At 39.2% G+C, this 19,605-nt stretch overlaps 4 protein-coding genes across 4 annotated transcripts; 3 read left to right on the forward strand and 1 right to left on the reverse strand.

Moving 5' to 3' along the window:
* Positions 1-2,826: 2,826 nt before the first annotated feature.
* LOC140775729 (uncharacterized) lies at positions 2,827-3,336 on the forward strand. Its single transcript, XM_073119137.1, has one exon. The coding sequence runs from the start codon at positions 2,827-2,829 to the stop codon at positions 3,334-3,336; it is 510 nt and encodes a 169-aa protein (XP_072975238.1).
* Positions 3,337-5,187: 1,851 nt separating this feature from the next.
* On the reverse strand, positions 5,188-9,079 carry LOC140775799 (triacylglycerol lipase SDP1). Its single transcript, XM_073119239.1, has 4 exons — positions 7,878-9,079; positions 6,907-7,782; positions 6,674-6,817; positions 5,188-6,576 (listed from the first exon to the last, which is right to left on the reverse strand). Exons 1-4 carry the CDS (start codon positions 8,427-8,429, stop codon positions 5,545-5,547), a joined length of 2,604 nt encoding a protein of 867 aa, XP_072975340.1. The 5' UTR covers positions 8,430-9,079; the 3' UTR covers positions 5,188-5,544.
* Positions 9,080-11,548: 2,469 nt separating this feature from the next.
* Positions 11,549-12,268, forward strand: LOC140775730 (scarecrow-like protein 3). Its single transcript, XM_073119138.1, has one exon. The coding sequence runs from the start codon at positions 11,549-11,551 to the stop codon at positions 12,266-12,268; it is 720 nt and encodes a 239-aa protein (XP_072975239.1).
* A 1,192-nt stretch (positions 12,269-13,460) lies between these two features.
* On the forward strand, positions 13,461-19,276 carry LOC140775731 (probable inactive purple acid phosphatase 27). Its single transcript, XM_073119139.1, has 13 exons — positions 13,461-13,612; positions 13,728-13,815; positions 14,352-14,618; positions 14,708-14,816; positions 14,999-15,113; positions 15,653-15,785; positions 16,488-16,675; positions 16,920-17,106; positions 17,196-17,263; positions 17,608-17,701; positions 18,514-18,702; positions 18,948-19,028; positions 19,137-19,276. Exons 1-13 carry the CDS (start codon positions 13,461-13,463, stop codon positions 19,197-19,199), a joined length of 1,734 nt encoding a protein of 577 aa, XP_072975240.1. The 3' UTR covers positions 19,200-19,276.
* The last annotated feature ends 329 nt before the right edge of the window (positions 19,277-19,605 follow it).

Consider the following 19,605-nt stretch of genomic DNA (forward strand, 5'->3'; position numbering starts at 1 on the left):
ACGTTAAGATAAAAAGTTAATAGTAATACCACATAAAGGTTAAATGCTTAAATTAAAAGTACATTAAACTTTTATAAAATTAACTTAAATCACACGGGTAAAATATAATTAACCCCCCAGAAAGAATAATAACATCCTATATTTTACTTCTATTATCAGTAACACACTATTATTAGATATTTTTTATTCATGTTTTAGATTATAAACCACGTATTAGTCATAGCGAAACAAAAGGGCTAACTTTTCTTTGTATTTAAATTAAACAACTAGACCAATAGCCCTCCTAAAAAATTCTCAAATCATAAGTATACAAAGATACAGTAGAAAATCCTCTAAATATCAATTCCAGAATCCATGAATTGAATCCAGATGGGTGTTTATTATTCCAATGTGTTTTGTTTTTATGGCCTCAACAACTTTACTTAACATATTAATATCGTATATAATAAAGTTAACTATAAATAAATAAATAAATGTGGGTAATAATAAAAGGAAATGATATGGTGAGCATCCTAATCGTGAACAATACTATATGTCTATATAGTACTAGTCCAACAACTGGCAAAGGAACAAGTTCTTAGAATCACGTATATATAGAGACTTGGAAGCAACGTAATCAGTGAAGCTTCTCAGCTCCTTCCTTCCCAGTCTCATCTTTCCCAAAGCCACCACCCATCTCAAGCTTTTTATTCCTCCAGGAAAGGAGGCATTTATGAATATAAGCAAGCAGACACTCCCTTCGTGAGTGTCCTCTCCCCTATCCAGTCAACCTGACGTTGTTCACCACTTTCTCTCCACTATTTTACCAAACCATTTGTAGCACATAAAGTTCTCCGAATAGTGCGTCTTTGTTTGCTTTCAACCTAATTTAATTAACTATATATATATATATATATATATATTTTTTTTTTTTTTTTAAAATATAATAAAATTTATTATTTAAAAAATAAGATCGACTAATTAAATTCAGGATTTAGCGGCTTTAGGTGTGGTTGTTTGAAAATATTGGTGCTAGCTTTTTCTCTAGCCTATATTTAATCTACGGGCTCTTAAACGATTAAAAATAAAGAGTTATAATCGTTAATTTGCATAATAAATCTCGATTTCTAAGAAATAATCGGTAAAACACTATCTACTAACCCAACTAACAAGTTGAATAAAGATTTCAAATCTTTCTTAGAACAAATAACATCGAATCGAGTGTTGTGGAGTTTGACACATTCCAAATTATTGTCCGGTAATCTTGTCGTTAGTTGTTAGGCTTGTGATGTGATTTGTCTGAAAACTAGCTCAACGATTAATAGGAGTTAGCTGCAGTGGTAGAGAAATCTTTATTTAACTCTTGTAATGGAGAATTAATAAGTTCCTCTTTCTATTATGTGTTTGAACTTCCAAATAGACTAAAACGTGCACTCCATTTAATCCGTTTAAAAAAATATATGCTGACTAATTTTTGCCTGACTAGAGTCAACACGTTAATTTGGTACGTCTTTCAACTTCAAAATCTTGTACAATGGAACGAATTAAAACGTGCATCCATTTCACTTTAAGTGCTAATTACTGTGCCTAAGTAGATAAGAGTCAACGCACGTGAATTTTAACACACATTTTATACTTTCTACATTAACAAACAATTATAGTGCGTTTTAATAGTGGGGTCAGCTTGTACGTATTTCTTAATTTTAATTGTGTAAGAAAAAAATAAATTAATCAACATAATTAATGCGTTGATATATATATCTAACGGCTCGTTATGTTCAGAAAGATAAAAAAGAGTCTTATATAATTTTAGATTCGTTCAAAAACTTAAACAATTTGTTATACTCACACAAAAAGTTTTAAGTTTAAAATTTAGTTTAGTTAAATATAGTTATTACAGTTTAGTATTGACTATAAAATAGTTAAATGTTTAAATTTAAAAAGTAAATAGAAGAGTTTGGTGCAAACTAACTGAAAATCATAATGCCAAACCTCTCAAATCAGAAGAGTTTTTTTTTTTAAATTTAAATTTATTTTTTTAAAAAAAAGCACACTACCTAAAAAGCAAACACAACTAAAATGGACATTCCCTACCAGGAACCTTCCTCGAAACCTCCTCTTCGCCTTCCCTCCCTCTCCTTTTAACTCCCCCTTCCCTCCCCTCTTTTCTCCAACCTTCCAACTCTCCCTCTCTCTTAGACAGGATCATCGGGCGGGCCGGGCCGGGTTCGGGCCGAGCTTTTCGGGCCAACCGGGCTTAAGTATTTGTCCATGGCCCGACCCACCAATCACTCGGGCCGGGCCGGGTTCGGGCCGGGCTAGAATAGTCTAGCCCGTTACCGCCCGTTGGCCCGTGAGAGATCGGGCTAACCGGTCGGGCCGGGCCGGCCCGACCCACCAATCACTCAGCCCAACCCATATTTTAGCTATTTTTAGAATTTTTTTAACTATTAGCTTATTTTAAAAAATATATATTTATATTCCTCTATTTTAAAAAAATTAAAAAAAATTAATTTTTTAAATGTGTGCTTAAAATAATGCAAAACGGTATAATACCAAAATATTTTTACTGTAGCAGTGGTAACATTACTGTAGCAGAAGGGCAAAGTACTGTAGCAGACGGGCGGGCCTAGTTGCGGGCCAAACGGGCGGGCTTTCGGGCCGGGTCGGGCGGGCAAAGAGCTGGCCCGTGCCGCCCATGGGTAGTTCGGGCTCGGGCCGGGCCGGGCCTAAACCGGGTCCGGGCCGGGCTTAGCCCGGTCCAAACCGGGCCGGGTCGGGCCGGGCACGGGCGGGCTGGGCCATTTGATCATGTCTACTCTCTCTCTCTCTCTCTCTTTCTCAACTATGAAGCTTGCCACCTTACGTCCTCCTTTCTTCTCCACCAAGAGCAAGGAGAAGAAGGACAAGAAAACGCGAACCATCACCTTATCGGATCCGGATCCCCCCTCGATCGGATCGGGCTCTGAGTACTCCACCGTATCCACACCGAGGTCCGTCCTCCAACTCAACGAGGGGAAGATGGTCGTGACGCGGAAAGGGCTGGAGGTGGTCCTGCGGCGACTGAACTCGACCGAGGAGGAGGTAGCGGCGATCCTGGCCGAGGCGGCGGAGGAGGAGGTGGTGGAGATGGCGGAGGCGGCGGACGAGGCCGAGTTGAGGGAGACGTTCGCGGTCTTCGATGCGGACGGGGACGGGAAGATCTCGGCCGAGGAGCTGATGTCTCTGTTCGCTGTTCTAGGGGATGACTGCTGTTCGCTGGACGATTGCCGGCGCATGATCGGAGGGGTCGATACGGACGGAGATGGGTTCGTGTGCTTTGATGAGTTTGTTAGCATGATGGACGGCCAGCGATGAGTGGGATCTTGGATGGATGGTCTAGATTTCTCCTCTCTCTCTCTCTCTCTCTCTCTTCTTTTGTAACCTTTTTTACTGTTCTATTGATGTTATGAAGGGCTTATTTTGTCCACTGTATGAAAAGCTAAGTTAGAGAGTTGGATCAAAATATTCTACTTAATTAAATTGAGCACGGGGATTGCAAACATACATAAATATAATTCAAATACACATAACAATAACTAGACATTAGTCTCAGCTTCCAACCATTAGAATTGTGCTATGGCTTAGTATCACATTACATCGTAATTGCCTCTTGAATAGTTTAAGCGCCTTCTCGAGGGCTTTTCTCACCGCTGTCATCACCTTTTTCTTATCATTTTTCTTCGATCTTACACTTTAATTGCCCCCGGCTCTCTCTCTCTCCATCCTTCTTGCTGTCTTCTATCTAATTCCTTTCCGTCTCCAGCTTCTTCAACGGATCAATGCTCAACTGCCTCCATGCTGCTTTTCCTGGAAGCTAGCGTTGGTTTCAGTGTCAGGGTGCTGCTCTCTTATCTACTAGTGCTTTTATGCTTTTTAATGTAGATTGTTTTGTGTAATAGGCTTGACATCTTCTATCTAAATTTGGAGTTTTAGACTGCATGCCTCCTATGAAGAATAGATTTTGTGCCTACCAGCTTGCAAAATTGCACCGTGCATCATGATATCAAGTACTAACTCATAATTCAAACGCAATTGTAGTTACCAAGAACAACCACTTACTTTTCTTTAGCTTTTTTCGAATAGTTTTGTCAGTCTACCCCTTTTTTTTATGTAATCTTCTACGAAACTCCGACCACTGTCTTGCTATAAGTACATATCAATTTTAATTAATAAGGACAAAAAGAACGTACTTTTTTCAAATACATTCTACTAGAAAAAGATTGACTCATTCTGCTTTAATTTATCCTTCAACCCACACCGACGTAGGCATCGGAACGAACTTTTCCTACGAAATTGCAGTGAACTTTCAAATAAAAACTCCCAGGACGGCACAGAATGCCAAACGGTGACAGCCACATGATGGTGTCATCTGAACAAAGGACAGTGGTTGTCTTCCAGGAAGCTCCATAGCTTTCCTAATCCTGTTGCTATCTTTCAATCCTGGGGCATCCCCCAGTACTGGAAGCAAAGACAAGGATTGCCAAAGAGGTGTGTTGGTAGTTCTGGAAGCATCACATCCAATTCACATTTGTGGAGTTGTAGATGACTTAGTGGAGGTAATTTGATCCATCTCTGTGGGCCTACCAATTGGTGTAACTTTCTGTGGGTATGAACTATAAAGTGGGAGGATTGTTTAAGTTTTTTTGGTTGCTTGATTTAAGAATCTTCTAGGTAGTGTGTGGCTTGATTAAGCTGGTTTGCATCTGTAATACACCAAGAGAAATTGGGTCCCTATAGAAGTTTTTCTAAATAAATCATTATATTATGTATACTTAAACTACTTATGACCTTTAATATAGACTAGAAACAGAAGTTATCTCTAGTAGAATCTATCAAACAGTCGTCAGTCTTTATAGCTATCATTAGGATGGAAATTTAGAAAGTGGTAGTGTTTGATGATAAGAAGAGTTGACACATAGCATTTATCAATAATTGAGGCTTAAACCTACTCCCGACGTGTTTGTGGCTCCTACATTGTGATTTGACTCATCTATTTGATTGAATCTGCATAACAACATCTGTTAGACTAAGATTTCAACATTTCAATAATTAATGATATTAAACAATGTTTGCTTGTCTTGGCATAATTGATGCTCAACAAGTGGTGTTAGCCATTTGTGTTCACAGAGTCGTAATTTGCTTCATTCCATTAGATAATAACAAAAGGAAAAGCAAATTAATAATGACAATTGTATTAACAAGTGAAATGAAATAAGATGAAATATGTCAGTTACAATTCACTTGGTCATGGCTGCAGTTTCTTCCAAGGAAATATGATTTACATCATAAAGTAGTTGCAGAGATGTATGTCACTGAAAGCTTCATGATACAAAAATCAGAAATTTCATTTACACCAAAAATCAAAAGCACTTGATAGACGCAATGGCAGTGTCATGCATTGCTGACTACATGCATGTCAAGATGCTCACATCATACCCTCGCCGGTGTGATCGGAAATGCTTCTTCCATTTCAGTGTCACCCAAAGTGTTGATGAATACAACGCAATATACAACATAATGTTCTCAATCATCAGCATTATTCTCGACCGCAGGAGTTTGATTGGAAGTTCCAGTGTCACAATGAGAAGCTGCTCCATCATTGCAATTCAAGTCAGGTTCCTCATCGTCATCCTCATGATAATCAGAAGCTGATATAGCATCACAAGATTCTATCTGTATATTTTCGACATCTGCTTCCATTGAAGTACTTGGATGTTGTTCGGCGTCACCGTTCCTCTGTACAAGTAGAGTCTCCTTTCTCACAATATTAAACAAGATTCCATTATGAATCCTTGCAGGTTGCAACAGATCACCTTCAGAGACCATAATGCTTGTGGAAGCACCAAGAGAGAGTCTGCCGCTGCCGTTGCTGTTGCCAATTTCGCGCGACTCAGTGTCTGTATTTTCTGCACTTCTATCTGGAGTTGAAACTCTTGAGCTATTGTAGTAAGGATCTCTGCCAACCAACTGAGCTACCAGAGAATTGGAGTTGTTTGCTGCGGCATCATTCTCATCTTCCCTTGGCCAAGACCTGTTGAATTCTGCCTCGATCTCAAGGTTCTGAACAAAGTTGATAAACTTATCAGCAGATGCAGTTCTCATCAGAGGCCCACCACTTCTAGTCCATGAATGTAGATCAATGCTTTCTGATTCGCTATCACTTCCATCGCGTACGCTTCGTTGAACACGCTGATTTCTGTTTGATGGCCCAGCAACGAGGCCAGCTCCTTGGTGGACTGAAGCAGCAGCATCTGCAAGGACATCTTCTTCGAGAGAACCAGACGAATTCTCTCTCGCAATGCAGTTCCACGAAGGTATCCTCCTAGAAGCCCTGAACCTACCAGTGCTGCTGGCGTATCCCTGGGAAGCAGCAGCTCTCTCAGCACTTCTTTTCAGTCTGCGCATATGGTTAAGAAGCGCAACAGATTCATCCAACGCAAGTTCAATAGCACAATTAGCTTTAATTGCAGAGAGCTTCTCCCAGGTGCATCTCCTGCCTTGATTGGAAGCCTTTTGGAGCTCCACATAAGATGGATTCTGGATAATCTTCGAATACTGGTCAAGGTGAAGAAGAGAAACAAAATGTATCAGACATTAGAATCTGAATGTATAATTACAAAAAGGATCAAGGGAAAAATGGAAGTGTAAGTACCTGAGCAAGTGTAGCCGGCATCACCACTGTGACATCGCCCTCCCAATCTTGGGCAAACAACCTCGCTATCCCTCCCATTGGAAAGCCAAGTTCTAGAACTTGATTGCAGCGATGTTTAACCTCCATCTCAGCAAGATGAGCAAGCTACAGATAGAGCGACTAAATCAGACGGTTTAATTTCTCGAACGGAAGGAATTGAATAGAATAAGAAATGTAGGCACGTACGTACGTACCTTTGCAGCGAAGTTGCCACCATAAGCTCTGACGAGTTCCTTGAGCCTAAGCAGCGGGGCTATGTGAGGATTGGCTTGGCTGACGATGAAATGGTTTACATTGAACAACTCCTTCAATTGCAAAATGGGCAAATCGCTCTCCAAGCTTCCATCCCTCCAGCGATGCGCTGAGGCCCCAGATGGAGCTTGCTCTGCACCTACACCTACAGAGAAGGGTGAATGGAAGGGAACTATTTCGCCGTATCTATCCTTCGCCATCAGCTCCTGAGCTTCGAACAGACCAGGAAATGCACAGGAAGCAGTCACTGCACTCCATATGACAACATGGGGCGATGTCAGGTAGTTAAGACACCGCGGCGGCTCGTGCTTTCTCGCAGAGCAAACTGTAATACCGAGAATACGACCGGTCATATCATAAGCCTCTTGAAATGTTAGATTGCTCGTGAGATGCCTGAGAAGCCTCTGCAGTTGCCTAATCTCGTGAACCGCACCACGAGTCATGACCCTTTTCACAACTGCAAAAATTCCACCCATCTGATCAAAGAACTGCAACGAGTGCCAGGAGTCCTCAAAGAAGCTCTCCAGCTCCGGCCATGACCTTGTTGCCACGACGGAACACATTATGGAACCTACACTAGATCCTGCAATTATGCGAGGGAGAAGCTTATGCTCTACCAGTGTCTTCACTACGCCAACGTGGAAAGCTCCTAAGGAAGCACCCCCACTCAAGAGCAAGGCTGTCCTCCCGAAGGCATGCCTTGTCTCGTGCATGAATGCAAGCTTCTCTTCCAAGAGCAACTCATCGGAATCAGAGTCGCAGACCATTTTTAGTTGAGTTGACACCTCGTCGATGTACTCCTTTATTAGTTTAGGCACCTACACAGTAACAATTTGCGTTTTTTTTCTCACCGAGATCAGTTAGATTCATGAGATAGCAGCTTAAAATAGAAACTAGGGGTAAAAAATTCTACCTGAAGCCTGCCTTTGTGGAGCTCGGGATTGCACATATTACCCAAATTTCTTAGCAAATCCGCACGCATACAGAACACAATGTCTCTCAAAGATCCTTCCTCCCTCCGATGACGAAGCTCCTGCAGCTTGTTCCTCACCAACTCCTCGTCGTAAAGATCCGCCTCGTTCATCTTCGGGGTCTCTTTGTCGAGCATCTTGGCTGCGTGAGCCCACTCTTCATACGTCAACGCGCTCCTCATCAGATTCCGCCAGAATTTTCGCCTGTAGGCCGACTCCGCCTTCGACCTGACGTTAGTGAATCTTCTCAGGAGGAAAGCCATCAAGGTCACCATGACGAGTATCCCCTGAGTGTTCTTCGGATGGAACCAGGCGACCAGAGGGAGAACTCCATCCTTAATCCTGCGAATGGTGATGCAAATAAATAGAGCAATCCGCTGCCGGAGCTGCGCAATCGAGCTGCAAAACAGAACCCGGAAAGCAATCGTGCGGCCAATGATTGTGGAAGGTCCGATCAAGAAGGCATCCACGCTGGCCTCATTGGTGATATCCATTAGAAAAGAAAAGATGCAAAATTTCCCCTCTTTTACAACAATTCCCAATTATAATTCGATCAACAAAACCGCACCTTCGAGCACAACCCAATTCATAAACTTCTACCTACACCCTCTAATCACCCAAACAAAAAAAATGTTATTTTGAACAAGACCCAATTCACAAAATCTACAAATAATTGCAAGCGCGCAGAAATTTAGGTTCCAAATTAACGTGTCCTAAATTCCGGAAAACGTCTCCTTCGGAAGATTGCCAGGAAGTAAGAGTAAGATCTCGAGAAAGAAAGCAAAGAGGGATCTACGAGAGTGGAGACATAGGAGCAGAGATGGTGACGAGGAACCTAATCAGCAGAGCAGAAAGGATAAGGAAGGAGGTGACGCAATCGAACCCAATCCCAAATTCAATCCTTCTCTATCTCTCTCTCTGTCTGACATCAAACTGAAAAAAATTATATTGCAGAGAGAAAGGAAAGGGAATTGATTTTGGTAACATAAAGAACGTTCGGAAGACAGAGGAGATCACCACCGCCCAACCCCACCTCCAAACAAAACTCGTTAATAGACTAAATCCCAATGCTTTGCGGAGTCCCACAAGAAAGGCAAAAGATAGATACCCTGCAAGACAGAATGCAGAAATTGCGTCAGTTCATTTACTTGGCCAGCAATGGTTGGCTAAAACTAGTAATTTTGCAGTTTGGTTCTGGAGATGATCTGTTCCTATTATATATAGGCATGGATTATAAAAAAGAACGGATAAGGACTTATCCTTTTCTTTTTTCCCTTTCTAAAAGCAGAGGATAACTAAAAAGAGTTAATGCAATATATATTTGGAAAGATGGATAAAATTGTTACTATTGACTATTGAGATACCAAGGTGTGGCAATCTAACTATGACACCAGTTAATTAATTTATTTTGGAGAGCTATTGTCTTCCCTTTGATCAATCCATCACGTGCTTAAATAATCACGTAGCAAATAAAAAGGTCACATCAAAAGTGTATTAACTTACATTACACGTTTGACCATTATGTTTAAATATTAAATCAAAGGTAACTTTTTTATTTAAACCCTGCATTTTAAATATTCTCATATCTGTCCTTACATTTTTTTTTACCAAATATTTGTATGGAACTTTGTGTTGGACAAGGTATTTAGAGTTGGATAAGAATATTTTAGTGATATTTTTAGTCTGGTTAATTTTAGCCCTTGATTTAGTTTAACTAACAACAATATATTTTGTGCTAATATTTAGTAATTGTAGGGCTTCTACTTATAAATATTTAAAGTATAAGACGTAAACTGCATATAGTTGAAAAACAGAGCAGGGTCCTAGATGTAATCAAAACATGTGAAAGGTGGGGAAATAGGCATGACCTCGGGATGAGGATCCGTGCCTTGTTTCGATCTGACCTTTTGATTAAAACCTTTCGTAGCGTGTCCGGTAGCTACAAATTACGTGTCACTCGTGCCAAGGACGTTAAGTTAGCTTCAAGGTTTTTTATTTTTCATTTTTTTTTATTATTTATGAGCTCCCGAGCTAAATATGAGCAATGATAAAGCCTAATTTTTTAATATATATATATATATATGTTATATTAAAATTTTTAGTTAATATAGTAAGCTGTTTAAATTAAACTTCTATATACGTTATTAAATAATTACTTTGAAATAAATATGACCACACTGTCAAGCTGCTCCTATAAACCAACTGTATCGTTAAGTCATCAATAAAATTAAGCTATTAAGCCTAAGTTACTAAATACCAACTCAGAGGCAAATTTTGTCCATAATATTATTTTGGGGATAGGGTTGTCCGTAAGTTTGCTCATAAGTTGTCCCTCTCACTATTTCGTACCCATGGTCAAGTTTATTGATTTCTGTACTAGATATTAGTGGTATATGGGCCGGCTATAAAGCCTATATTATTTAATGGATACAAGCGGGCTAATTGCTACAGGCTCGAGCCTTCTCGTGATATGAGTACATTCTTTTTTGAAAAGAATTCTGGGTGAAGGACACACGTGGAATAAGACAAAGGCAAAGATCTATTAATCTTCTTAATTAGTTGCCAACAAAGAGAAATTTGTTTGCCATCAACTCCTACATGGAAACATTTGGAAGATGCATGCAAATGGACAAAGGTACAAAGCTCTTGGATATATCGCAGGCATTCAAAAAAGAATTAAAAAAAATACCTTCGCAAACAACCAGCAGTAGTGTATAGTTGCCAATTCGAAGTTGATGCTTTGATCTCCTCGCCAATGGGTACAAATTTTTTTTGTCCTTAGAGATTTGAAAGGGTAGCATAGATGGAGAAGAACTGTAAACTCCACTTGATACACGTACTTTGTGAAGTCTAAACTCCAGTTGGTCGACGGCGAATTAATCCGAAGATGGTGCATGAAGACGGTACGACACCCTCGCCTTTCAACTGCAATCCTTTCATGTTCAGCCCTCGGCTCCAAGAATTCATGAGCCCCGACCAACGTGGCATTGGGCTCATAAATCTTCTCCGACGTTGCGTCTTCGAGGTCTCCGCCGGCAACATCGGCCAGGCCAATGAATGCTTAAGTAGCATCTCCTTGCTCGCCTCCCCAACTGCCGGCGGCGGCGAAGGCCACACCATGCAGCGCCTCGCGTCCTACTTCGCCGACGCCCTCGCCCGCCGGATCCTCCTCGACCGCTTCGCCGGGGTCTACCGTGCGCTCCTGTCCTCTTCCGACTCCGGTGATCGCCAACTCGTCGCCACCGCTCGCGATCATTTCTACGAACACTTCCCTTTTCTAAAGGTAGCATTTTTAACGTCCAACCAGGCCATTCTTGAGGCAATGGAGGATGAGAAGGTAAATGTTAGCTTAACTTGTTGTCTAAATTTTATGTTATTTTATTTGCCTTATATGAACGATAAGTTTGACCTTCTATATGCATGCATGCAGGTTGTGCACATCATTGACCTCTCCGGCCCCGTCGCCAACCCAGAGCAGTGGCTCTCCCTCCTCTACGCCTTCCTCCGCCGCCCCGAAGGGCCGCCCCACCTCCGCATCACGGCGGTCCACGACGACAACGGCTTGCTCCACCGCATGTCCACCCTTCTCACCGCCCAAGCCGACAACTACGAGATGTCCTTCCAATTCCACGCGGTGGAGGCCCGCCTCGACGACCTCAACTTCGACAAGCTTCGCGTCAAGACCGGCGAGGCGGTCGCCGTTTGCTCCATTTTCAACCTCCACCGTCTCCTCGCCGCCGACGGAGCCAAAGGGAGTCCGTACAACGCCTATCCGATGCTGGGCACATTCGGCGATCTCCTCAGAAGCGAGCACGGACATAACCTCATCGGACTGAGTCCCGACTGGGCCCACTCCTCCCCCTCGCCGATAGAAAGCTTCTTATCATCTCTATACGCTTTGTCGCCCAAGGTCGTGGTGGTGGCTGAGCAAGAAGCGAACCACAACGGCGAGCTATGCGAGAGATTTGCGGAGGCGATATACTACTACGCTAATCTGTTCGACTGCATGCAATCGACGGCGCCGCGAGCGGTGACGGAGAGAGCGAGGGTGGAGAAGGTGCTGCTAGGAGAGGAGATTAAGAATATTATTGCATGCGATGGTTTGGCAAGAAGGGAGCGGCACGAGAAGTTGGAGAGATGGGAGCAGAGGCTAAACTTTGCTGGATTTGGACGGGTGCCGCTGAGCTACGGTGGGCTGGAGGTGGCGAGGGGGTTGCTGGAGAGCAGAGGATGCGAGGGGCACAGCGTGAAGGATAAGAATGGATGCTTCTTCCTTTGTTGGAAGGAGAGGCCGCTCTTCTCTGTTTCAGCTTGGAGGTTCAAAAGATTTTAAGATTCTCTCTCTCTCTCTCTCTCTCTCTCTCTCTCTCTCTCTCTCTCTCTCTTGAGAATTATTTTGAGATTTTGGTGTTGTGTATACAGCGAGTTGGAAAGTGAAATGAATTTAGGAAGTAAAAGTTTCTAATAAATTTACTTCGCTAATAAAATCTTAATATTTTCTAATGTTTAGTACTATAGTGGGAGAAAGAGTATTTACGTATGAGATTAGAACCGTGTGTCTTATCTTTGCAATTATACCATGAATGTTACTTTTTGACAAAAATAAGCTGAAACTTTAGTATTTAAAATAAAAAAGACATAAATATTATTAACTGATAAAAAAATATGTAAAATAAGAATATATAAGAGTATTTTTTGTTAGTTTCAGTCAAATTGATGAAATTTGAATGGTTAATTAGATTTGAGGAGTTAAAATCCAAGTGTTTAAAAGGAGATAAATATAAATATTAATTTTAGAGGTTATACATTTAGAAAAAAAGAACTAAGTGCACTCAGGAGAATTGTTTTCCGAAATAGTGATTTTGTTCCACGAGATTAATAACCAATTCAACGAACATTTTTTTTAATACTCTAAATAAACTAGATGGTTGCAATATAAATTATTAAACTATTCAAAGAGAAAATACTTCATATTAAATAAACCACGTAAACTATCTAGCCAGAAGTTACCTAACTTCATGGTAATTAACGAGGGGGAGGCTCTCCTATATTTCTTCTCAAATAGAACAAACACGTCTCTCTCTTGCCATTAATATTTTTTTCTCTATGGAAATCGTCCTCAAAGTTTCCAAACGGAGAGAACTATATCATTAATCCATTGAGGTAAATATCATTCTAATAATCTAACTGCAGCCATATTCGACTTATTGTACCTCTTTCATATCGAGTAGTTATTCATATACGTCCCTTAGCTGGTCCCTTTCCTCCAGATTAACGACACGTACGTCTACATGTATATGTATATAAGAGAGGAAGAGGACCGAAGTAAAATCCACTACGACAAACATCTCTTCTTCTTCATGGGGAGTTCCACGCTTCAATGGTTATTTCTCGTAATCTTCTGTTTGATATTTATATCTCCTCCTTCTTCTTCTTCTTCTCCTCAGTTTATCGGTTCCTCGGTGGAGGAATTACAAGATTATATGGGAATATCGGAATTTAGAGTTATAAATAGGAGGATCTTAATGGACTGCCATGATCCAAATCCATACCTTGCAATTACCATCAACCCCAACTCCTCGTTATCGGATGAAGAAGATGTTACAGTGACTGTCAGTGGCGTCTTGATTCCAGATGAATCGGATTGGATTGCCATGATCTCGCCTTCTAATTCAGAGTAATTATTGCAAGTTTTACTAACATTTTTCTCTTTAATGTTAGTCTTAAAGTTGGATATATATATATATATATATATAGTTTTTTACTAACTTAGACTACATCGAATGTAACAGTGTTTCGGATTGTCCACTGAATTCATTGCTTTATAAGGGAACTGGAGATCTTAGCAGTCTTCCTCTCCTTTGCCATTACCCTGTGAAGGTGAATTCCAGATCTCTATAATTTTAATCCAACATAGCTTAAACTCTAATTTCTGAATTAATCTTTTGAAACTTTTTTGCTCCGGTTAATGGCCAGTAATAACTGCTGGAATTGTGGAGGCCAAGTTCCACTAGAGACCAATTTGTGGCTGAGATTAAACACTTAATTAGGGTATGGTTTGTGATTAATTTTGTTTTAAGTGTCACTTGGGCTTAGAATGCCTACATATTGGTGATTTAGCTGATTAAATATTTATTTATCGTCCGTTATTGAGGTATTAGAAAGGAAAGTACAAGGGTATAATAAAATGTAAACAACAATAAAGGCAAGAAATATTGTGTTTCTAAATAATTTCTCTTCTTTGTAATTTACTAATAAGTACCGACTGTTTAACATTTCACTCCCTGCATTATATTTATATACTTAGTCGACCCATGATCACTAAATCAGAGAAGATACTATTTGGAGAATATCAAAACATCGAGGGTCTAGAAAAGATAAAAGATAAATTATAAACAAGTCCTAAGTCTCTGCAGGCACAATTCCTAAGCAACGACGCATCCTACTTGAGCTGCAAGAACGAAGAATGCCACGAAAAAGTAGAGGACGAGTGTTTACTGCGCACTTGCAGTGGCTCCGTTGAATTCCACGTTGTTAACATCAGGACTGATATCGAATTCATCTTCTTCACCGGGGGTTTCGACGCACCTTGCTTACTAAGAAGGTCGAACCCCGTTGCCTTTTCCAATCCTTCCACGCCTTTGTATGCCCATCTCTCCAGCGTCGACTCCACTGCGACGTCGGTAAATATTCCAAATTTGAGCGAATTTTTATGATTACAACCGTGCCTCTTTTTTTTCAATGTTTATTTATTTATTTCTTTTTCTCTCAGATGAGGGTGACATGGGTGAGTGGGGATAAGAACCCACAGAAAGTCAGGTACGGGAATAAATTTCTGGTTCCTTCGGAGGTTGCGACGTTTACGCGAGATGATATGTGCGGTGAGTTCGTTCTAAACATTCAAACTTGTGTTTGGTTTGATTGTTGAAAGCTTACGAGTTTTTTAATAGATCATTCATTTGTGAAACATTTTAGGTTACTTTCTGATGGAATTTGTGAATGTTTTCTAGTAACTTACTACTCTTGTTCGGATTTGTTTCTTGCTTTTCGTTGATCTTTCTAGGGGGCAAAGTACCAAGTGCAGCTAAGGATTTCGGATGGCATGACCCTGGCTATATCCATTCCGCTGTAATGACAGGGCTCCAACCTTCTCTATCCTACTATTATAGCTACGGAAGGCAATCTAATCTCTCTCCTGTCTCTGTAGAGTAACCTTAAAATGCAACGTTTGAAATTATTTTACAAGAGAGAACTTCTAGAATTTCTCATGTATTTGACATCATCCAAGGTAAGTATTGCAGTTTTAGTTTTAGCGGGGGGTGGGAATTAGTGGTTATCACTGTTCGCCAACCATTTACTTCACTTTACTTCACATGTGGCATAATGGCATAATGGTGGAGATAGTTATCAAGGAGTTCTGTTGTGTATTCAAGTAGAGATTACAGAGAGGCACAACAAATTCACTTAGTGATCATGTCAATTACATAGTTTGTAGATGATGTCGGATTTCATTTTATCTTCACTAACAAGAGCATGTTATAACAGTGATCTCCCTAGCTTTTTTCTTAGGCATTGATGTAATACAAGATAGCCTTTTATTTTATTTACTTTTGATGATTTCTCATTGTTCATTGCTTCATAGGCTATTTTCTGGTTCTGCTAAAGATGTTGTATATGTTTTCTTTTTAATTAAACAATACATTTTATTTTGAAGCAGTGATTCTGTTGGCTGGAGTCCCCAAACGAATTTCAGAACTCCACCTGCTGGGGGGTCAGACGAGCTATTTTTTCTTGCTTATGGTGACATGGGGAAGGCCCCTTTCGATTTGTCTGTTGAACACTACATTCAGGTAGTTAGTTGTAACTACGATGACTTGCCATAAAACTATAATGTTTGAGTTATTTATGACAATGCCACTATAGATGTCTTTATATAGTTGTACTTGGAGTTTTAAACTATGCAGAATAAGCTTCTTAATGCTACAGTATACTAGTGAAGATTCATTCTGTCGTACATATGGCTGGAAACATATAGTCAGATGCAAGCTCTAAATATTTGGCCTGATTCACAGGCGTGCTTAACTGTTGGTGTAAATTACTGTTAAAATAAACTATGGTTTGTTTATTATATATTTATATCTAACATTAGGAATCACCTTTTGTTTTTGTTTCATCATTTTCATCATTCCATTATCTCTCCAACTTATTTTAGTTTAGGGTGTCCTATTGAATCCAAAATGTTACCCTTATGTGAGAAATATAATATAGGAGTTTATTATTTGATGATTTTGAGTCAGAAAGCATCTACGTGGAAGCATTTCATGTATTTCATGCCATTGGAAAACGATTTAAATATTCATGTAAACAATTTACAGGTGAAGTTACATATCTTGAAAGAAGAATTTTTTGTGTTATTTGGTATTTACTAATTAATTCTCACCTGCATTTTGTGAGTTATGCACTTTCTAGTTCATACTATTTCAACCTTTATCATGAAAAGTTGTGGAAACTATTTGAAGGTTTTGTTTACTTTCATGGTTTGCCAAATGCAGCCTGGTTCTCTCTCCGTGGTCAGGGCTATAACAGATGAAGTTGCAGCTGGTGATGTTGACTCGGTTTTTCATATTGGAGACATAAGTTATGCCACAGGATTCTTGGTTGAATGGGATTATTTTCTAAGTCTGATCACTCCAATTGCATCCCATGTAACCTACATGACAGCTATAGGTAATCATGAGAGGTAAGATAAAACATAATCCAGTGCTAAGCTAGAAAGAATAAGGTGCGAAAGAGATACAATAAAATTTTATTTTATTATAGATCTGAACAGTTTGATACGACGTTAAGTTTTCATATGTTATCCTATACCATTTCCTGCTCTGGCTTTCAGTATATTCTACACAAGGTCAAAATAGAAGGATAATAAGATCGCTGACAGAAAAAAACAACAAAAGCAAAAACTAAGATATGAATTTGAATTACAGAGACTACCCAGACTCAGGATCAGTATATAATACACCAGACTCTGGGGGAGAGTGTGGAGCTGTGTATGAGAACTACTTTCAAATGCCAACAGACCATAAGGATAAACCATGGTACTCAATTGAACAGGCAAGTGTTCATTTCGCTGTGATTTCCACCGAGCATGACTGGAGTGAGAATTCCGAGCAGGTTTGCTTGTTGTCGTTCTCTTTAATGTTCCTCAATTTCTGTGTAGTATATCCTATTGACAGTTAGTGATATTCATAAAAACTTGAAAGTATGAGTGGATTAAAGGTGACTTGGCATCTGTCGATCGAACCAGGACACCTTGGATAATCTTTGCAGGGTAAGTCAACTTTAACTAACATTTTTATTTTATAAGGATTTTATGTTCATAGATAGTTGAACAAAACCTCTAATCTGATTATTGCTCGAGAATGTTGCTTTGTCTCTTGTTTTTATTGCTTGAGCTTTTATAAACTATATCCGCATATGAGTAGTTCTATATTGTTGTCTCTATGAGATACAAGTTTTCTAATCATTGGTTCTTCTTCTTTATGTCTTACCTAACAAGTGAAAACCTATTTCTGAATTGGAAGCTTTTGTACATCAGTGTCATCACGTTTTTCATGTTATTTAGTCTTCCATATGATCTGGCAGCAACCTCCTAACTTGTCTTCATGGTGACAGGCATAGACCTATGTATTCATCTAATATTGGTATACTTCCCAGTGTGGATCCTGACTTTCTTAAATCTGTTGAGCCACTTCTGATGAATTATAAGGTAGTTTCTTCAACATTCAATCGGCTGTCTAACAAAGGAACAAGTATCTTAATATGGTTTCCTAGTAGTTGTTTGATTATCTAAATCAGATTGTGATTACAGATTTTTCTTGATAGTTACACAAGTCTTTCCGAGCCTAAGGTATTTTTATGTTGACAAGCTTAGTTTTACTCAAATTCTTCTCTGTTACTGGTCTCGTCTCATTCATCGCCGATACATGTGCATTGACTAGTTTAAAGTTATGTTACGTTGCGTTAGTATAGTCCCCAAGATCTGTACAAGTATACATTGCAATTATTTTTCCTATCTGTAATGAAGTTTTCTATAAATTATAAAGATTATAAGTACCTTCTAATTTAAATCCTAAATTTTGCTACTAGAACAACACTTATTATGCCTAGAAATTCTATAGATTTTCTATCCTTTTCTTGTAAGTACTCTTTAACTTTTCAGAATGGGTAAAGTGCTAATTGTTGGCTTATACACCTCTTGTAACTTGAGTAATGATAATGGTGGTAAGTAAAAATTCACATTTTTCTTGGCTTTCAAAAAGTAAAACTAGATGATTAATATTCACTTCACTTTCTTATTTGATAACTATAACACTGATTGGACTGTAGATTGTTCTTACAATTGTCATCCGGATAGAGCTCAGAATCATCTTCTTGACTGCATTGCATGGAAGTTAATTCCTCTTAGGCTAAATGCAGTGACTACTTGTTGATTACAAGTCCTCATGCTTTCATGGTTCCCCTTTTTCTCGGCCGTTTTGGACTTCGAAATTAATCAATCTATAATTTCCTAATATTCAGGTGGATCTTGTTCTCTTTGGCCATGTGCATAATTACGAGAGAACTTGTGCAGTCTACCGAAAAGAATGCCTAGGAATACCTAGAAAGGATGATGGTGGAGTGGACACTTACAATAACAACAATTATACGGCGCCAGTTCACGTCATTGTAGGAATGGCTGGATTTACGCTAGACAAGTTTCCAGACAAGGTGAGTAGATTCTACCTTAATATCGTTGTTACAGATCTATTGCGCCACTCATAAGAGGCATAAGAAGTTTATGTTATTATTGATTTAAAGATAGATAAATCGAGTACAAACATGAGCACATAGAATTCTGTAGTTGGTTTATGGAATTTCCCTAGCGAATTCTTCTAGTTTTTGTTACTTGATTATTTCATAAACATAAATTAATCCTTCATACAACCACATGGTCTTCTTCTTCTCTGATGCAGGTTGCTAGTTGGAGCTTAACAAGGATATCTGAATTTGGTTATATTAGAGGACACAGTACTAGAACAGATCTATCAGTAGAGGTAGGAACTACTTTAGTTGGTTTTAGTAGATATATTTATTATATCACCATTACAGCCAAAATGAAGTTGTTCATCATATACCTTTTTTTGTTTTTTTGTAACTTTCAGTTTGTGAATTCAAGTTCAAGAGAAGTACGCGATAGATTTCACATAATCAAGGGAGGAAGCTAGTTTATTACTATCCCTTATTCCAAAAGGGAAATCTTGAATGTAAAATTTAAACTTTTGTTGTAGCTCATGGAATTCCAAAGGGGAATTATTTTACATGTGATGTAATAAAACTATATATATATATATATATATTTCAAATGATGTATCAAGGAGGAAGTCTCTTGAAAAGCCTCATGGATTGTCAAATTTATAGAGATTGGAATCCAATTTTTTTTCCTCGTTTAATTCGAGGATCATGAAATTTTGTTAATCTGAAAAAAAAAAGGGTGGAAGATTTCCATTTGAAAAATAGAAATAGTAGTTTAAAGGAGATAATAATATCTAGCAGCTATTCCCTTATCCTAAATTAACTAAGGTTTCTAATTGCTTGAAATCTTAATGAAAGAGACTGCTAGAAATTTGTCAA

The sequence above is a fragment of the Typha angustifolia genome, chromosome 14 (assembly GCF_048772165.1).
Source record: "Typha angustifolia cultivar Huaian chromosome 14, ASM4877216v1, whole genome shotgun sequence".
NCBI lineage: Eukaryota > Viridiplantae > Streptophyta > Magnoliopsida > Poales > Typhaceae > Typha > Typha angustifolia.